Here is a 13,115-nt window from a genome sequence, read left to right as displayed (position 1 = left end):
CTGTGGTTCACGCTAAATGTTTACATTCGTAGAGCCGGGTTTAGTGACGGCTATTCGGGGCAGATAATTTAGTTTGAAACGATTTTAAACTTAGGGGAGGTAGCTAAGACCAGGCTGCTTTCACGGGGGGGGGGGGGGAATTATCGTCCTTAACGAGCTACTGATAGTGTTTTAAAGCAAATATTTTTAGTGGCAGCATTGGTACTGTCGAATTCACAAATTATGAATTACTGAAAAGTAAAAAATAAAACAACTAAATAGCAAGATTACAAGATTTGTCACAAACCCAAAAACGGACGTTCTGAACGAAGTAAAAGCTTGTAAAAAGAATTTATTTTGCATTTTAGATACTACTCAACATCCCCCCCCCCCTTAACCTCAAATGGCTTTCGATTCTTAGTAGTACCACTACTAGCGTACATACTTAGAGGAAAGGTCATGTAGATTTCTAATGTTCTAAACTGCTAGATATATTAATATTAAAAGGCTGTTCTCTTGAAAGCATTTTTGTTGTTTCATAATTTCAAAAAAAAAAAAAAAAAAAAAAAAAAAAAAAAAAATTGGCTTTTCCTTTAAAACATTGATCTGGAAAAAACAAGGGGCATATTTTTTTTTCTGTTTGCGGGAAATTAGAATGATCGATAAGCCAACACAAAATCCCTTCATTAAATTACACCAGTGTCATTTATTTAGAGTTATTTAGTTATGACATTACAAATAGAATTAAATGACAGTATCGCTTATGATGGGTGGAGTGACGCAGACGAAGAAGAACTGGCTAAATTAGGTAGATCTAGAAAGAAGAATTTATTTTTTATTAGATTCAAAAGAAAAACCAAGGGGCATATTTTAATATTTTTTCCTGTTTGCGGGAAATTAGATTTTAGATCTAGATCTAGTCTAGGTAGGATCTAGATCTAGAATGAAATGAATCGGTAGCAAACACATTTTCCTGGAAAATTCTGTAGCTACTAGATCTAGATCTCTACTTTGTTAGGCTCTACAATAGAAATCTACTAGATCTAGAATCTAGCTAGATTATTATTTAGATCTAGATCTAGATTCTAGATCTAGATCTAATATTTATTTAGTAGGCTATTTAGATCTATTTAGTAGTATTTAGAGATCTAGATCTATAATAAGTCGGATCCAAGATCAAGAACTATTTAATAGGAATTTGCTTTTTTTTTCTTTGGCCTATTTTAAAATTTATTTTTAGCAACTGACACTGCAGTAGGCCTAAACAATTAATTATTAAGTAAGCTTTATTTTTGTGTAACCATACTCTCTTTCAAGCACTAAGATCTAGAATTCCCCATAGTGAAATGTTACAGGCCCATTGGTTAAATAACTAAATAGGCCTTTTAAAATTATATTTAGTGCCATGTCACTAGGCCTATTACTTATTAATTACTAATTAGTATTACTAGATCTATCACCAAAGCTGATCTTTGAAAATACATTTTAGCAGACAAAATTGGAAATAGAAATTATTAGGGAATTATTTTTTGTTATTATTGGTGGCTTTCATAACAGATCTAAACAGATTTTACTTTCATTCATGGATGTCGGTTGCAGTAATTGTTGCAGGCATTTTGCTTTATTTCATGATTATGTTAAATTGAATAGGATATTTGAAATAGTTCATTTTTAAAGTAGGGTCATATTTAATCATTAATGATAACAAAGTCTATTTTTAAGTCTATAGTTTTATGATTCTAAAATTTTATTAAAAAGTATACTGCAAGTGGCATGTAGACTTGCAAAGCTTTCAAGTTTTTAAAAAGTTCAAATTAGAATTAGCAGAATATAAATTAGGTACTTCTGTTTGTATACTTGGTGGGCAGTATCAATCTAATGTACTTTTGCTTGTATCTGTACCCAAATTCCAAACTGTAGCAGAATAGCAACATCAGCAGTAGTCTATTATTATCATGTCAGCAGACATGTAAAATAAGTACAAAAAAAGGTAGAATTCATAGCACCTCTAGTCAAAGAATAAATGTTTTATTGTCAGAGAGTTAAAATGACAGAAACATAGCCAGCACAGTTTTTTTTTCAATCAATACAAGTTTTAGTACAGATCTTTATTTTTTTGTAATGCATCGTTCTGGTTTTGACCATTTATTTCTTGCTGGTTTGTCCAGATGACACTTCAAACACAGACAGACCAAACAGTTTTCTAGAATGTGACAGACTACTAGCCACAAACGGGCCACCTAAACAAAGATACAGGCCTAAACGGTACCTTATTGTCTCTGATCTGGCCAAGCAGTTATGGTAAAAAAAAAAAATTTGTTTTGTTTCCTTTAAACTTGAATTTTGTAAAAGTCATACATTTTAAATTTTTGTTTTTAAAAAAAAATAATTTATTAATCATTCTTCAGTTATTAATTAATCACCTAGTTATCAATCCATATTGACTTTAAAAAAAATGTAAGGATCACTGATATGAAAGTAGGTCAGCTTTATTCTGTTTTTTTTAGGTGTGAGCAACAGCTTCTTTATGGTTTTTCACCTGAAATTTACCTGTCTAGAGCTTTACCTGATAGTAAAGTCGATATTGACGAGACTGATGAACAGAAAGCAACTCGGAGAAAAGGGGCTGATATCCATCTGGCAAGAGGTGCATATTTTGTATGATATTGTTAGACTTCTTGTTTATATTATTTATAAACATACTGGAAAATCTTGTTAAATTCAAGTAGTTTTGTTATTGTTAATATTAATTTCAAATTTCATTGAAAATTTTCAAACACTAGCTTACATGTTTAAAATTAAAAATGGTATATATTTAGCCATGATGGTAAACGTCTATAATATGTTGGAAAAAATCAATGGGAGAGCTGAAATGTGTTCTTCGATTTGGGAATTCCCAAAAAATTGTGTTGTTGGGGGGTTTCCCCATAGTAGTAAAATCTCAATATTTTTTTTTTCTGTATGTATTTTATCAAACAGAAAGCACCAATACCTGCTATTATTTCATATTTTCAGAACAAGATATTAATAAACCTGTCCCAGTGGAGATCATAACAAGGGAGGATGACTGGGCGGTTAGGCTTCTAAACTTGCAGTTTGCAGTGCTATCCTTTCACAATGGAAGTAAGGTGGCCAGAGAAGTGCCGATATTTGGCATGCCTTTTGGCATTGATGATGTGATCTATGGAATTGTTGATGAGCTCCAGTATGACCCAGATACACATGCCATTGTTATTTCTGAACTCAAGACAAGGAGGTCAAATTTTCCTCCTAAAAAAAGTCAGCAGGATAAAGACTTATATCAGGTGAATTGGTATTAGATTTTTTTAAATCAGGTATTTTGTTTTGACTCAGTATCTTCCTATAGATTATCTCATTTATTTTACTTTTTATTTGGAGTAGTGTTACATTATTGTTGTATTTGCATTTGTTCTAAATTCCTTTATTCTAACTTTTAAAAAAATTGTACAGGTCAGTCTGTATGCTCAGTTGTTCAATGAACTTGTGCAAGGAAAAGTCAACAAGCATCTGCTGAACACACATCTACAGCTGGATCTGGATGCAGAGTTTAGTGATGGTGTCAGAGAACGTTTGAAGGAATCTGGAAGTGATGCTTTAACATTAAGTCAATTGTTTGACATTGTTTTGAGCCAAGTATGTTGGTTTTTTAATTTCCCTATATGGTTAACAAATAATCAATTATAATCTTAAGGCAATATAACTAATTTTATTCTTCAAAAGCCTTGTGTGAGCTTCAATTTCAATCATAGCGTAAAGAAAAATTATATTATTATTTTGAAGTAACGTAAACAGTTGGCAAACAATCTAAATTATTAATTATAGACCTAGTTGTAGTGTATTTTGTTTTGTTGTTTAAGTTTTGATTGCTTTCCCCACTTTTCAACAGCAATTCGATTACAATTATTTATTTGTTTTAATAACGGAGATGTACAGGAACTATTTATAGAATTAGGTATTCATTTTATCAGAACCATATTTCATGCATAATTACTTAATTTGAGGCATAACAATTTTTCTTTTACATTTAACACTCTATATTTGTTCATATTATTAGGATTGTAACATAATAAAATTAGTTATCATTTTATTAATTCAAATGCATTAAGTCTTAATCTACATTTACAGGTGTATTAATTATAAAATGAGTAGTGCTTTACATTAATAAAGATTTTTTTTTTCAAACAGGTACAAAGTCTAACTTGTATAGAATTTACAAATCTAGAGTATATTCTTCAAGAAGACAACAGCACAATTCTTGAGGTGAAGCTGAATTACGATCCTGAAAACATTAAGGCGAAGGTGCTGAACCAAGTGCGATGGTGGAAAGGAGAGAGGGGGACAGTTGGAGTGGATGTTGAGGACTGTTGGAAATGCAGCTTCTGTCGCTTTTCAGAGCTGTGTGAGTGGAGGCAGAAAATAAACCCAAAGGTTTCAGAGTCAAACTTAGAGGGTGGATCTAATGGTGTATCTCAAAACTGTGAAAGCAGTAAAGTCATGTCAGAACAAGTAAAATTAGAGGGAGGATCTAATGGTGAGCCTCAAAACTGTGAAAGCAGTAAAGTCACGTCAGAACAAGTAAAATTAGAGGGAGGATCTAATGGTGAGCCTTAAAACTATGAAAGCAGTCATGTCAGAACAAGTAAAATTAGAGGGAAGATCTAATGGTGAGCCTCAAAACTGTGAAAGCAGTAAAGTCACGTCAGAACAAGTAAAATTAGAGGGAAGATCTAATGGCGAGCCTCAAAACTGTGAAAATGGTAAAGTAAAAGAATAAATATAAGCCAAGATGAAACGAACTTACCAAGCCATTAAACAGATTTTCAGGCATATGATCTATTGTATTATTTAGTGTATATTATCTATATTTGATCAGTCTAATTTTTAAAACTAGCTTTGCTTATTAGATTTTTTAAGGTTCATTATATTTGCATTCAAATATTATTATAAAATCACATTTTAAACAGGCGTACAAAGATTTTCTTATATTTTAAAACTAGTTTTGATCAAAACAAAGCTCATTTTACCTATATTTATATACATATTTAATTCTTATGTAATTTATCTATATAATGCCTAAGTTATTTTGAATTTTACAAAACTTTAATAACGTAGTACAGTTTTATAAAAGATGTGATGTCATGTTTGATCTGAAAATATAATTTTTGATTGGCAGCTATATTGTAAATTTAAGTTGAGTGAATGATAGCAGTTTTCTTTTGTTATTAAAAGTATTAATAAGCAGCACTTGCTTTCAATGTTTTACATTTTTGTATTGTATTTAAAGAATGTTAATCACTATAGAATACACAGTATCTTTGATAACATGAATTAACAATATAACATTTAAAGAGTACTTGAAATTGCTTTTATGTGAAATAAAAATTATTTATTTCAAGCAAACAGATGTAGTATTTATTTCTTTTAGCTCATGGCCGTCTTAAATATATTGGCATTCAAACTTGCACAAGTTTTAATCACAATGTCTGTTCTGATCTAGTATAATGTGTAAAATTTAAGAATAACTAGCAATGTTATTTTTGACTTGACTTCCCAAAACTCTAATGAAAGAAATAGCTAGGTGGCATGAAGAAGGTATAGTCATGATTATTGGTCAAGTGGGCATCCAAAAGCTAACAGCAAAAAATTCTTTTTATCAAGAAATAGCGGAACGAAGGTCTTGTCATGGCTATTGGTCAAGTGAACAATCAAATGCTAACATTTGAAAATATGGGTCACCTCCAGGCTATCTACATTTCATTACCATTACTACCAATCAGTATTAAAGAAAATTATAGATGTTCTGATAAAAATTCTGTTTAAATAATGCAAAGAAGAAACCTTTTTTTGAAATATTAGTTTGTAAAAGTGCACACAAATAATGTTGCATTTATCTAAGCCCTTTATTTTTTTTGTTGGGTTCTTATTTATTGTTTTTACAAAAGCAAGTCTGATTTGATAGCAGTTTATTAAAGAAGTGTAGTATGATTGAACCACTTAAAGTAGTTGAAGATCTATTTAATGTGCATTAGTAATGTGTTAATATGTGTTAACATGGCCAAGTAATTGATTTTTCGTTTTTTAGGAAACATTTTTTAGCTATGAAAAAAAGTCTTTATTAAAGCTAAGATTTTCTTATTTTTAGTGCATTAAAAAGCATATTTTTATTAAAAAATTAAAGGTTATTTATCAGCTTACAAGTTTTACTTCCATCAAAATGGACCAGTTGTTATATTTTACATCTTAAAAACCATTTACTCAGAAAAATATATTGTGTTAATATTGAGTCTACATAAGTAAGCCAAACCACATGAGAAAGACTTAAGCTTTAATGCGAGATAATAATGGTATGTTTATTCTTCAGTGCAATAAGTTTAGGTATGTGTGTCCAAACAAACAAAATGGCGGCCCACATGAAAGTAACTCATACACTTTACGAAGACTCAACAATAACTCTAGCCTTATTTGCTGATATAGAGTCATGCAAGATCCTTAGGCAAAATGTCATGAGTGGTTTAATCGAAGCAAGTCTTCTTAAAGCAAATATGGTAATAATTACTAATTACGTTAATTTTATTTTTAGTAATTTTGTTTTTTCAGTTTTAAAAAAAAAAAAATTCACTTCAGTTTTCAGTGACCAATCCAATAATAAAATAACTGAGTTAGTAGGCCTGCCTAATAGTAATAGTTAGTAAATATAAGAAATAGATCTAGGAAGTCTTATAGAAAGAGTAGAGTTAGTAAGAAGACTGAAGAGTCAATTAAATTTAAAATCTTATTCAGATTTTGTAGGGCCTAGCCTAATTAACTAATTATTAAATTAAACTAGCCTAATTAGTTTAGTAGGCCCTATACTTTTTAAATAAATAATGTAGGCCCTAGGTCTATTTTTTCATATTTTTATTATTTCAGCTTTTGTTATTGTTATCTTTTCTTTTTTTTTTTAACTAATGCTCTTCTTTCACTCTCTAGGTGATTGATTCATTTCAAGTTTTGGTAGCAGCCAATAAGGCAGTCCACCTTCACCGTACAAACTCAATGGTAACAAAGAATGTGCACTCAGAGATTTTATATAGTCTTTCACCAAGCAAAAATGTAAGTCTTTTAAAATGATGATCTTTTAAAAAAAATACTTTCATTCAGATACCATTATGGTAACATTGGAGTATTAGTGTAATTAAAGAAAATGCATTTTCTTTTTAAATTGCGTTGTTAACATTAATTTTTATTCATTTCTCAATTTCAGTATTTTGAAATTTTAAAATAGTTAAACATTTAACAAATATTCAGGATGAATTCCTCATTATAATTTTCTTATTTAAATATATTTTTGTTATAAATAACTAATGGAATAATATTTATCTTGCACAGATTTCTGAATCTTTTCGATCTTTTGGTGTATCAGATTCAGACAAAAGTGTGTTTGTAGCTATTGTGGATGACGCTGATGACAAAACATTGAACAAAATAACGGAATTGCTGGGGAAAGAGCCATCTCAGTTAGATCAACTTCCAGAAATAGCAGACACAAAATTAATCACAAAGGTAATCAAAACTATATGGTCACATTTACACGAATGTAAATTTGCACTGGTTTAGTTGTATTTGTTTTCTTTAACAAATTAAATGCAGAAATTAATTTGCACATTTATCTTACGAAATTGCAACAGAAATATTTGATGGCAATCTGTTTGGTTCTGAAAATAGATTTTCCTGTTGTCCTCAGAGACAATGGGTGGGACAGTGTAGTGTGTGGTCTAGTGATAGACCACTAGAATATTTAGCGATAGGTTAAATTTGTACGCTAACACTCATAGCCGGACTCACCAAAATATGTTTTGAATAGCTAAAATCCTAGATTTTTTTCTCTGTTTTTCAACTGTTTTCTTTATGTTGGGGTTTATAGCTTTAATCAAAATATACATAGCATTCGAGTAAATGATAATTAATTAAAATTATGTAGTTTGAAATTAATTCAAAGTCAACCTTGTCTTTCATCATTTTGAATTTTGTTACCCCAGGTATATAAAGTAACAGAAGAGGAGTTATCAAACTTTTCTTTACTGGATTCGCTTGTGACCAGGATATCTTCAAAAGAAATAATAACAGCAGGGAAAGGAAAAAACTAAATTTTATTTGTGACATTACACTTACTCAATCATCTCATAATAATAAATCTTGTTTGTAAAATGCATTGGCTATTGACATTCATATATAGTTCTCGTATTTCAATGTGTGTGTAGGAAGTTATTTTCTTAAATGCATTGTTGTGGTTGTTTTAAAAAAAGTGAAGTTTTAAAAAAGTGAAATTTGACAGTGTGTAAATGAACAGAGTTACCCTTCAAATAAAAAAAAAAAAATCGAATAATCAAGGGATATAATCAGATTTGATTATTTTGTGAAAGTGTTAATTGAATTATTCCCCTTTTGCCTACGCGTTGTTACTCTGTGTAAAAAGTTTATGAACAAACAACATAATTCAAATACCGTACAGGCGGCGGTAGTCAACGGTTGAACTCCCCTAGCACTTAAAGGTCTTATAATTGGGTGTCCAGCACAGGGGCCAGGAGTAATATTTTGAATCAACGGTCTAACTGGGAGCCTCGTCCTGCGTCCCTAAGGTCATGTGACCCGGAGCACTATGACGCCTATAATGTTTAAAAAGAACGTCCTACACTATGAATACAATGTGCTACTTTAATCAATGACTAAATGCAATAAATAATTTAAAAACGATCGCTCATAAAAGCATGTGACACACTGGGCGGTCGACGAAGGGTGTTCTATTTTATAATCGCGGAGTGTGATCAACGTACACTCACGGTTTTATACAGCATACCCAGGGGTCTCTTACACTCTAGGTTTTATACAGCATACCCAGGGGTCTCTTACACTCTAGGTTTTATACAGCATACCCAGGGGCCTCTTACAACAAGGTTTTATACAGCATACCCAGGGGTCTCTTACACTCAAGGTTTTATACAGCATACCCAGGGGTCTCTTACACTCAAGGTTTTATACAGCATACCCAGGGGTCTCTTACACTCACGGTTTTATACAGCATACCCAGGGGTCTCTTACACTCAAGGTTTTATACAGCATACCCAGGGGCCTCTTACACTCACGGTTTTATACAGCATACCCAGGGTCTCTTACACTCAAGGTTTTATACAGCATACCCAGGGGTCTCTTACAACAAGGTTTTATACAGCATACCCAGGGGCTTCTTACACTCAAGGTTTTATACAGCATACCCAGGGGCCTCTTACAACAAGGTTTTATACAGCATACCCAGGGGCCTCTTACAACAAGGTTTTATACAGCATACCCAGGGGCCTCTTACAACAAGGTTTTATACAGCATACCCAGGGGCCTCTTACAACAAGGTTTTATACAGCATACCCAGGGGCTTCTTACACTCAAGGTTTTATACAGCATACCCAGGGGTCTCTTACAACAAGGTTTTATACAGCATACCCAGGGGCTTCTTACACTCAAGGTTTTATACAGCATACCCAGGGGCCTCTTACAACAAGGTTTTATACAGCATACCCAGGGGCCTCTTACAACAAGGTTTTATACAGCATACCCAGGGGCTTCTTACACTCAAGGTTTTATACAGCATACCCAGGGGCCTCTTACAACAAGGTTTTATACAGCATACCCAGGGGCTTCTTACACTCAAGGTTTTATACAGCATACCCAGGGGTCTCTTACAACAAGGTTTTATACAGCATACCCAGGGGTCTCTTACACTCAAGGTTTTATACAGCATACCCAGGGGCCTCTTACACTCAAGGTTTTATACAGCATACCCAGGGGCCTCTTACACTCACGGTTTTATACAGCATACCCAGGGTCTCTTACAACAAGGTTTTATACAGCATACCCAGGGGCCTCTTACAACAAGGTTTTATACAGCATACCCAGGGGCTTCTTACACTCAAGGTTTTATACAGCATACCCAGGGGTCTCTTACAACAAGGTTTTATACAGCATACCCAGGGGCCTCTTACAACAAGGTTTTATACAGCATACCCAGGGGTCTCTTACACTCAAGGTTTTATACAGCATACCCAGGGGCTTCTTACACTCAAGGTTTTATACAGCATACCCAGGGGCTTCTTACACTCAAGGTTTTATACAGCATACCCAGGGGTCTCTTACAACAAGGTTTTATACAGCATACCCAGGGGTCTCTTGAAGGGAGTGTGGACAAGCCCGCGCCGACTAAATTTAGATTTAAATAACTCGGTTCTAGAAAACGGTAGTGCTTATTTCGGCGAACGATTGAGGAAATACGCAACATACTTGGATCCTCGCAGATCCGTTTGAGGATATAAATATATCCTCTAAACTACGTGTCTATTTACGATTTCCCGAAGGTTTATTATGCTAGTTGGAGATGTTATCAAACACCACACCCTAAACGCCAACATTTCCGATGCGGCACTGACTCCTGATTATTCAATGTGAACTTAATTAATCTTAAACACACGCCTAACATTATTAATAACATTTCATTTATATCCGCAAGCCAGAGTGATTTTTTTCCTTGGTATTTTTGGAAGTCGAAAAACGTTTTTGTGTGTCATATTGAAATCACGGTTTTAGAAAATTTCATGAATCGACAAAATTGAGTTAAAAATGTTTAAGTGTTAAAAAGTTTAAATATATTAAAAAGTAGCGGCTTGTATACTTGTCGAGGAGGGAGAGGGGAAGGAGGCAGATGGAGGATGATTAAAAGTTTAAAATAAAAGTAAACTAATACAATTAGGGGTCGTCCATAAATGACGTCACACTCTTAAGGGGGGGGGGGTGGGTCAGTAATTTCGTGACGGTGTGTGATGAGGGAGAGAGGGGGGTGTTCAGATGGTGTGACGTCACACTTTTGGATTATAAAAAAAAAGCAATGATAGAAAACGAATTTTAGCCGTTATTTCGCGTTTTAGAAAATTGTTTTGATAAAGTGTAATAGAAATTGATTGGAATACTCTATGCTGACAGAGTTCAAACTAGATTTGGGAAAATATCGCTGTTTTAAGAAATATTGAACTGCTATTCTGAGGGGTGTTGTAGGCTGAGGGGTGACGTCATTTTAGAGGGGTGGGGGGAGGTCTGGCTTTTTGTGATGATGTGTGACTGAAGGGAGGGGGGGGGGGAGGTAATCCAAAAAGCGTGACGTCATTTATGGATGACCCCCCCCCCCCCCCCCCCCCCCCCCCCCCTTGGGCCTAACCTTTCTGATACGGATTTGAAGACTACTGTCCCACCACAAGTGTAAAGCAATCATAAATGGGAGATAACTTTACAACTAAATTTTAAAAACTCAAATCTCTTTTCTAAGAAAAAATACAAATTTTTTTTTTTTAGAGAATACATACATGTGTTGGTTAAATAAGGTCAACTAATTTGTTACACATTTTACACATAGTTGAGACCATACTATACCAATGGAAGGATTATTTATTTTTCGAAACTTATACATTTACGTAAAAGATTCTTAAATAATTAATTTTAATTTTAATTCACAGTTTATTCATTACACCGTTTAGAAATCTACTACTTTTCTTATAATCGTATGATCATACTTTTAGGGATCATTTCTAAAGTTGGTCTTGCCGGGACGTTGAGCAAAAACTAAATGCATCCAGTCCTCATCTCCATGCACTAGAAATGGACTATGCAACTATCACGAAAGTCAACAATGGAGTTGCGCCCATTTTTGTTCCCTCTAGGTCGAGAGATCCGGAGAGGAGCCACCCGGACTACGGTTCGGTTGGCTTAATGAAAACTTGGGCCCAATCCCTTTCAGATATCAAGACAACAATCACCATCGACCAGTCTGATGAAATAGCTCCTGAGCTTTTCGACTCGCCTACATTAATTCAAGTCACCATCAAATCAAGCAACCACCAGAACATCCCTGGTCACCTCTTGCGCAATATCATTAGCCCACACCAGATCCTGCTGCTCAACTATGGACGAGGGGATACCTGGTAATTCTCGTCCAACGAGTTTGATGCAGCGGATCTGGACGGCACCACCAAAACACACGGCCCATACACGTTGAATTTCGACAGATACTTTAAGGACAAAATCATCGGAACCCTGAGATGGGTCCCGCCCGCCCTGAGCAACGAAACACTGATTAAGGCACTGCAAACAGTCAGCAAATCTACACATACAATAACCACAATCCCGCACACAAACAATCGCAGATTCACCATCCAGAACGACAATCCACAACACATCCCACACTACATCAAAATTACATACAAAGACACAACACGTAATATCCTCATCGCACTGCCAGGAAGACGCCAAGCCTGTCAGGTGTGCGGCTCGGACAGACACTGGACCAACCACTGCCAATCATCAACACCAGAGTCAACACCCAATGTTCACCTGTCAACAACACAGGAATCAACTCAACAACCATCCTCACAGACAATTTTAACAGAACCACCTAGGGCACACTGGAGAAACACAAAGCCCAGATTAAGAAATAGATAACACCACGTCAATGAAAAGAAAAAATGAAATCAGCCCCACAGAACAAGGAAAATTAACAAAAAAACTCGCGAATCAAATCTTCGATCGCCTGACAAACACCTTAGAAACCCAGCCGCAACAAGAAACTACCACTGAACCAATTTAAATTCCCAAACCTTTAACTCCTGGAAAAGACAAGAGCTGCGGTTATTGCTTTCACAGTTTCAGTACTGCCAGCGAGTGTAAAACACATACAAAAACTTCCCATCCTGATACGAGTAAATGCCCGCATTGTAACAATCTGATCAAAAGCAGAGAAGCAATAAAGCACCGCATACTAAAACACCCAGACACCTCCGTCTTCCAGTGTGGATACTGCCTAACAAGTCTATACACCAAATACGACATAGAAAAACACCTCAACGACCAGCACCCCGACAACGACCTCTGCCACAATAAAATATTCTACATCCTCAACCCAGACAGATCCATTTCTTACATTTATGCAGACGACAGAACATAAACAGCGAGAAGGACAACTCTTCAAATATGACACGCTGTACTCACCCCTTAAACGAGTTTTGTCAATCCCTACTCATCCGGATCCCAACACTTTCATTTTA

The 13,115-nt window shown here is 34.5% G+C and overlaps 2 protein-coding genes across 3 annotated transcripts; both read left to right on the top strand.

The window, feature by feature from the left end:
• Positions 1–634: 634 nt before the first annotated feature.
• LOC131938451 (exonuclease V-like) lies at positions 635–5,052 on the top strand. Of its 2 annotated transcripts, none has more exons than XM_059296480.1 (6): positions 635–787; positions 2,148–2,280; positions 2,487–2,626; positions 2,995–3,284; positions 3,451–3,633; positions 4,186–5,052. In XM_059296480.1, the coding sequence occupies exons 1-6, from the start codon at positions 706–708 to the stop codon at positions 4,609–4,611; spliced, it is 1,254 nt and encodes a 417-aa protein (XP_059152463.1). In that variant the 5' UTR covers positions 635–705; the 3' UTR covers positions 4,612–5,052. The 2 variants fall into 2 exon arrangements, with proteins under 2 accessions (XP_059152463.1, XP_059152464.1); XM_059296481.1 differs by lacking the exon at positions 635–787 and adding an exon at positions 1,427–1,586 and having other exon boundaries at positions 4,186–5,051.
• Positions 5,053–6,377: 1,325 nt separating this feature from the next.
• On the top strand, positions 6,378–8,159 carry LOC131938462 (EKC/KEOPS complex subunit TPRKB-like). Its single transcript, XM_059296495.1, has 4 exons — positions 6,378–6,545; positions 6,970–7,092; positions 7,369–7,542; positions 8,019–8,159. The coding sequence occupies exons 1-4, from the start codon at positions 6,378–6,380 to the stop codon at positions 8,124–8,126; spliced, it is 573 nt and encodes a 190-aa protein (XP_059152478.1). The 3' UTR covers positions 8,127–8,159.
• The last annotated feature ends 4,956 nt before the right edge of the window (positions 8,160–13,115 follow it).

The sequence above is a fragment of the Physella acuta genome, unplaced genomic scaffold (genome assembly GCF_028476545.2).
Source record: "Physella acuta isolate Inbredline_101_S28 unplaced genomic scaffold, ASM2847654v3 ptg000244l, whole genome shotgun sequence".
Lineage (NCBI taxonomy): Eukaryota > Metazoa > Mollusca > Gastropoda > Physidae > Physella > Physella acuta.
The sequence above is the reverse complement of the archived record's forward strand: the minus strand, read 5'-3'. Positions and strand labels throughout refer to the sequence as shown.